The sequence below is a fragment of the Carlito syrichta genome, unplaced genomic scaffold (assembly GCF_000164805.1).
Source record: "Carlito syrichta isolate Samal-C Ts95f unplaced genomic scaffold, Tarsius_syrichta-2.0.1 Scaffold309483, whole genome shotgun sequence".
NCBI classification, from domain to species: Eukaryota; Metazoa; Chordata; class Mammalia; order Primates; family Tarsiidae; genus Carlito; species Carlito syrichta.
This window is the reverse complement of record NW_007253579.1, coordinates 71,251-78,880: the sequence shown is the minus strand read 5'-3', so window position 1 is coordinate 78,880 and position 7,630 is coordinate 71,251. Positions and strand designations below refer to the sequence as shown.

Sequence of the window (7,630 nt, the reverse complement as noted above, 5' to 3'; positions counted from 1 at the left end):
GCTTGGGTATCAATGTGATGTGAGCTTCATAAAATGATTTGGGGAGGGTTCCATCTTTCTCAATTGCCTGGAATACTTTCAGTAGGATTGGTATCAGCTCCTCCTTAAATGTCTTATAGAATTCTGCTGGAAAGTCATCTGGTCCAGGACTTTTTTTTGTAGGTAGTTTTCTTATTACATAGTCAATTTCCTTGATTGTTATTGGTCTATTTAGGGTCTCGATTTCTTCTTGTTTCAACCTAAGCAGGTTGTGTGATTTCAGAAAGTCTTCCATTTCTTTAATATTTTCAAGTTTGTTTCCATACAAGTGTACATAGTAGTCTCTAATGATCTTTTGCATTTCTTCAGGGCAGATGTGACTTCATCTTTTGTGTTTCTGATTGTGTTTATCTGGGCTTTTTCTCTTTTTTTCTTGGTCAGTCTAGTAAGGGGACCATCGATCTTGTTTATCCTTTCAAAGAACCAGCTTTTTGTTTCATTGATTTTTTTGTACTATCTTTTTGTCTTCTATGTCCCAGATTTGGGCTTTTATTCTGGTGATCTGAATTTTTCTGCTGAATTTAGGGTTTTGATGGTCTCGCTTTTCTAGCTTCCTAAGGTGACTTGTTAGGTTGTTAATTTGTGATGAGGACACTTAATGAGTAATTATTTTGAGTGCTTTTTAAAAAGATATAATTGGATCAGCCTCAGCAACAGAGCAAGACCTCATGTCTACAGAAAACCAAAAAATTAGCCAGGTGTGGTGGCATGCACCTCTCGTTTCCACTACTCAGGAGGCTGAGGTGAAAGGATCACCTATGTGCAGAAAGTGACCATGCCACTGTACTCTGGCCTGGATGACAGAGTAAGACCATAACACACACAAAAATTTTTTTTTTTAATTTAGGGATACTTGTGGTATTTAGACTCCTGTACAGACAATATTCCAGTGCATTTGTCAAGGGAAAGCTATCAATTTATTCAGAATAGATCTGTTTCATTTGTTTTTATTTCTTTTCTCTTTGAGTGGCTATTGGCAATATTGAATATCCTTTCTCCCAAATATGTCTTTATAATCACTGCTTTCCAGACCTTGAACAACTATCATAATAATATAAGAAAGGGATTGGCAGTAGTGGAAAATTGCCCGGGGGGGGGGGGAGTGGCAGTTGAGGGAAACTGCCAGGGGAGGGAGGGGCACACCTCATCCACAAGGGTACCTGTATAATGAACATTTGTATACCTGACCCTGAATTTACCCCACATCTTTAAAATAAAAAAATAAATAAAATCTCTGCTTTCTTTGTCCACCATCAACTAAATTGTTCCTGCAACAATTGGCAGAATTGTATTTTCACACTTTCAGCACAGCATGTGAGATGCCAGTACCCAAAGCACCTTCTCGCCAAATAATTCTAAGTGTCCCTTAGAGCCAACTCTGGCCTCAGCTCACAGACTTGCATGTTCATAGAGGAAACTCACAAGGAGGCTTGTAGCAAGACATGGAACGCCGGGCTTGAGTCTCTTCTATGAACACATTCTCCCGTTCTGTATCCCTTCTCAAAGCTTCCTCTAACCAGTCTTTTACAAGGGAGAGGAACTGCTAATTTAATTAGTGTATTAAATTAGCAGTTTAACTGTGGCAGGTGGTGTGGTTAGAATGTTCTATCTGGGTTTTTTGTTTGTTTGTTTTTAACCACTGGAAGCTCCTTTGAAAATGCTGATATCTTTATTGGATTCACTGGGCTTGTCAGAAAGTGACTTCATCCCAATTGAGCACTAGAATCAGTAACTGTGGACTTGTGCTGTATAAGTCTAGGACAGAGCATGGCAAAGATGTTCTCCTTGACTTATTTATTTGGACTGTTAACGCTGAGATTTGGTCAAGACTCCAGAGTCTGTATGTGGATAAGTTGCTTTGGTTTTTTACTAATAAGATTTCTAGGAATCAAGCTTATTTCAAAATCACATGTGCACATTATTTTTCTCTGTTTGTCATTTCTATATTCTGGCAAACTTTTGGGTCTAATTCCAGGATGTGGCAATTTCCCCATGGGTACCACAAAAGTAATACCAAGTACCTGGCTAATTTTCTGATGTGGTTATCAAAAGAACAAAAGAAAACTTCATGTGATTGCTTTTCCCACATTTTATGATATGGATTTCTTGCAAAAGCACAGGTCCAATCATCCAAAAATCACCCATTTACATGACTTTCATTTAAAAGATTGCTAATCCAAGTGACTGTTTAGTCTAGAAAATCAGGTATCCCCAGTCTACACTTTCCCCACCTCACCCTCAGTCTATAGGCCAGAATGTCATGCTTATAAATGATCCATCATTCTCAACTGCCAGGCTTTGGTGAGGGGGAGACCCAAGTCCTATTAGACCAGAGCTGAAGAGACCTGCTGCCTGCTTCCCTTAGAGCACATGGTGCCATGCGTGGTTTAATTTCACACAGCTCTTTAATTGAGCCCTGGTGCTAACGGCTTAATGGGACACTGCAGCATTATATCCTGCAGATTTTAAATTAAAGTTTGAGACTCCCCTCAGGACATGCACAGTACTCCAATTAACACTAATTAGCATTACACATGATTATCAAGTGAAAAACATGGTTTTCCTGAAAATGCTTCTTCCTTTCTTCTGCTTTAAAAAGCTCATAAATTCTAGGAAAACGGCCATGGATGCATGCAAAAAATTAGTTAGAATGATGTCTAGAATGGTGTTTGCATTGGGGGAACACTGGAAACAACTTAAGTGATTATAATGGGAGTTGTATACATAAAAGATAGTAGAGACAAAAGCAATAATTTTTTAATGTTATGAATAATTTTGACATGAGAACATGTTTACGGTACACTGTTAAGTTTAAACAGTTCAAGAATTGAAGTAATGGAACACTATCACTTTTTTACTCTTTCTTGTCTATCTCCAGACAAAAGAGAATAAAAGGATATATACACTAAAATGTAAATCTCTGGGAGGTGAAAATAATATTGATGTTTATCTTATTTATGTGCATGTCTAATTTTCTATTTTTAAAAAATTCATTGCTTTTGCAAAAAGGAAACATTGTTTTTTCAAAATCCACCATTAATTCCTGAAGAATAAATTCAACACAGGGATTTATTTTGAATTTTTTTTTTAATCAATTCTTCATCTACAGTAACCCCTGTGTCGGGCACTGAGAAATCTGCATCAACGATGTGTTAATAATTTTCAGTGAAATGATAAAGGTAAACACCTGGGAAGGGTGAATACTGGAGTGAATTGTGGCAAATGTACAAACCGAGTCAATCTCATGCACAAACCGAGTCAATCATGCCATGTTTCCCCTTTCCCCAGAGGGTTCATTTAGGTCTGTGTGTTTCTCTTCCAGAGCCAAAGATGTTTGTCTTGCTCTATGTTACAAGTTTTGCCATTTGCGCCAGTGAACAACCTCGGGGTAATCAGTTGAAAGGAGAGAGCTATTCTCCGAGATATATCTGCAGTATTCCTGGCTTGCCTGGGCCTCCAGGACCCCCTGGAGCAAACGGTTCCCCTGGGCCTCATGGTCGCATCGGCCTTCCAGGAAGAGATGGCAGAGATGGCAGGAAAGGAGAAAAAGGCGAAAAGGGAACGGCAGGTAATGAAGAAAGTTACACAAAACACCCTCCTGCACTCCCACCTTAAAACTGCTCCCCTTCTTTGTCGCTTTTTCTAATGGGAATTACTCTTTAAATTCCTTCTCCACTAATTAAAACCATTTACTGAGCCCTTAACAGGCTTTGATGCAGCCCAGACTCTTTACCTGTGTCCTTATTTCACTGTAACGGCAACTCTTCCAGGTGGACATTATCCTATTGTATAGATGAGAAAATTGAGCCATAGCATGAATAAATGAATTGCTGAGAGTGGATATATGGATGCACCTTCACTAGTGTCTCTCAGAGCTGGGCTCATACATCTGATGCCCGAAACCACTGGGCTATTGCAGACAGAAGGCAATGGCATGGATGAACAGACAGGCAGACTGGCAGGAAGGAAGATGGACAAACTAAGCAGAGGCAGAAATCAGGAGCCAGATGCCCAGGTGCCATCCTGCTGGGCACGGATATCCTGAACACAGACACATCAAGGGTTTCTACATTTTCTTTTTCACAGATGAAATGAAAATAGCACTGTATAGCCTATGGTTCCCAGTTCATCGCTTTCCAACCTGTCCTATAGCAACTAAAATGTAGATTTCTTACAGCTCTTTCCAACACAATTGTCCCCTCGTCCTTCAGTAATTTTCACTATTTCTCCCCCCTCACAAATAAGTTGGCCTGGGAAGCTTGCCAGATTCTGCAGTCCTTCAGAGAAAACCACATTGAAATTCTAGACAGACTGTGTTAACTCTGAAAGAGGAAGGGATTCAGAATCAATTTTTGAAAACAGTTTCTGAGTGTAACAGTTGGGACAAAAGATGAGAAGGAAAAAATCAATAGATCTAAGAATTATATCTCTAATCATTGCACCTGATTTACTAGTGTTCTGTGAAATGAAATCATAATCCATATTCAGATTGTTGGATAATAAATCATTTCTGAATTTGCCACATAAGAAATATTTGGCAAATCAGTAGCAACAAAATATATGAGCATTGTACATTATTCGATTAAAAAAAACCTTTAGGTAAAGGTTGAACATCATATAAAGAACCTTTAATTTGGAACTTAAATGTAAGGTTTCAAAGTCATCTGTAGAGTAACACCTATAAATACAAGTTACCACTGAGTCATGATTATAAATATCCTTGAAATCCTGTAATAACACCAACATGATAGTCAAATATTGCTGGTCCTTTTAGTTTACTGGATCTGAAAGCAATAACATAGTGGCTACACAAACAAGCACTCGAGTTAGGAAGACTTCAGCTCATCTTAGCTCCTCAAATATCCTATTTGAGGCTCAGTTTTGTTATTTGCAAATTGATGGTTAAAAGGGTGAGTGTGGATTGAGAGCAGTGACTCATGCCTGTAATCCCAGCATTTAGGGAGGCTGAGACGAGAGGATTACTTAAGACCAGGAGTTAGATATCAACCCAGGCAACATAGTGAAACCTTGTCTCTGAAAAAAAATTAAAAATTACCCAAGTGTGTTGGCGCATTCCTGTAGTCCCAGTTACGGGAGACTGAGGCAGAAAGATCTCCTGAGCCCAGAAGTTTGAGTCTATAATGAGCTGTGATCATGCCACTGCATTCTAGCCTGGGTGAGAGAGTGAGACTCCAACTCAAAAAAAGAAAAAAAAAGTGAAAGCGTGCTTGTGAAGTTTAAGGGCAATAATAAATGAAAAACAGTACACAGAAGCTGCTGTTACTTATGACATTTTGCTCTGAAAATATGGGTCACAGCTAAATTTGTCCAAAGTCATGTAATAAACTAGAAATGAGTAATTCATTTCATTAGGTAGTTCCAGTGTCACTGAAAGATATCTATGTGGAAATGCATTCAGATTAAAGTAAATGTTCAGAATTGCGACAGTTTTAACTATATATGAGTCCAGTTATGCCCTCATATTTATTTATCCACCCATTGATCTACACATTCTTCAGTATTTATTCAATAATATTTTTGTACCTCTACTACTTTCCAGTATTATTCTAGACTAGTGTTTCTCAACCTCTGCACTAATAACACTTTGAACAAAATAATTATTTACCATGGAGTGGTCAGCCTGTGCATTACAGGACATTTGACAGCATTCCACTAGGTGCCAGTGGTACCCCTCCCCAAACTGTGACAACCAAATATTTCCCTGTGCATTGCCAACTATCTCTTGAGTAGGAAAGTGGGCAGTGCAAAATTGCACCTGGTTGAGAATACCATTCTAAACACTGGGAACACAAGCACAAATAAGATATTGTCCTTGCCTTGATAAGCAGCCGTTCATGTGGGAGAGGCCAATATAAAAATACATAATTACAATATGTTATAATAACCACTTATTGAGAACTTACTATTTGTCAGGAACTTTACTTTTAGTATTTCATGTTCACCCTAACCCTGTGAGCAGTAATTGCGATCAGCAATAGTAATAAAACGAAAAATATTGAAATTCAAAAATAAGATGACTTTTCCAACCTGACACTATTTAAATCTAGTAAGAATATACAATAGCTCAGAATACCCATAAGAATATACAATAGCTCAGAAAGGAAAGATAAGAAAGACTATATGATCAGTGTGGAGAAGCATGCCTCACTTAGAAACTACAGGACCAGAACCCTGGAGGTCTGGGGACAAATGTGTAACAGGGCACAATGTGGTTGGGAGCTTCTGCTCGCACTTCCCCTTTAATGACACCACAAGGGTCTTCTTATTTGTGCCCTGCTGCTGAACACCCCCACCACATCCACCCCAACCAAGTCCTCTCCAGGCAGAATCAAGCATATTTTTTGTCCAGCTCCCCTACTTTAAATTAGAAATACAGAGCCCATGATAGATTTCATGTGACGATATCTATCTCCTTCACTGGTCTGATGTTACTATTATTGTAGCTTATTATTAACATTTAATTTAATCTGAATGCATTTCCATATAAATAGCTTCAAATAATACTAGAACTATCTCATGAACCAGATCACTCATTCCAGTTTATGATGTGAATTTAGGTATACATGAACTTAGCTATGGTCCATATTTGCAGATCACAAGGTAATCGCAGCTAACTTTAAGGGTATCAGTCATCCTAGCCCAGTGATTGGCATGTAGTGGATGGTCAATCAATATTAGATGCTTTAGATGAATTCATGCATCAATCTATGGATAGATGAGTGGGAGGGAGGGAGAGGAGGAGGAAGGGAGGGAGGGAAGGAGGAAGGAAGGAAGGAAGGAAACAATGCCACTGAAGAAGAAATCTAGGTAGATCCATTTCATGGCGAACTGAGAAGAAACTTTTCTGACCTAGATTCAGTGCCTATGCATATATTAACTCTTACTCCATAATCCTTCACTCTACCCAAGCATACGAGGAGGGAACCCATAAAAACCCAGAATTTATTTACTAAAAATTGTGTGTTAGGTGGGGCTCAGTGACTCAGCCTGTAATCCCAGAAATTTGAGAGGCCACTGAGTGGACTCCCTGAGCCCGCAGGTTCGAGACCAGCCCGGGCAACTTGGCAGACTTCATCTCTACAATATATCAAAAAATTAGCTGGGCGTGGTGGCGTGTGCCTGTAGTTCCAGCTACTTGGAAGGCTGAGGCAGAAGGATCACCAGAGCCCAGCAGGGTGAGGCTGCGGTGGCCATGAGTGCGCCACTGCACTCCAGCCTGGGCGACAGAGAGAGACTCTAACTCAAAAAAAAAATTGTGTATTTATTCTTACATGTTTAAACTTCAGTCACTTTCAGAGTGCTCTTCGTTTGATGCAATACACCTATCGAGATACTTTTTCTATTGCTCAAAACAGTTGTTTTTGTTTGTTTGTTTGTTTGCTTGTTTTGGTTTTTTTTGAGTTGGAGTCTCAATCGGTTGCGCAGACTGGAGTGCAGTGGCCGCTCCCGGCCACCGCAACCTCGACCTGCTGGGCTCCACGATCCTCCCGCCTCAGCCTTCCGAGTAGCCGGAATTACAGGCATGCGCTACCACGCCCGGCTGATTTTTTGATTTATTGTAGAGATGAGA

General features: G+C 39.5%; 1 protein-coding gene across 3 annotated transcripts in view; it reads left to right on the top strand.

Moving 5' to 3' along the window:
* The window catches only part of C1QTNF7 (C1q and TNF related 7), a 114,561-nt gene that overhangs the window by 102,565 nt on the left and 4,366 nt on the right, over positions 1 to 7,630 (top strand). For all 3 annotated transcript variants that reach the window (XM_008067348.2, XM_021717240.1, XM_008067349.2), the window contains exon 2: positions 3,362 to 3,607. In XM_008067348.2, coding sequence (XP_008065539.1) covers positions 3,362 to 3,607 — 246 coding nt within the window. The remainder of the gene's footprint in view (positions 1 to 3,361; positions 3,608 to 7,630) is intronic.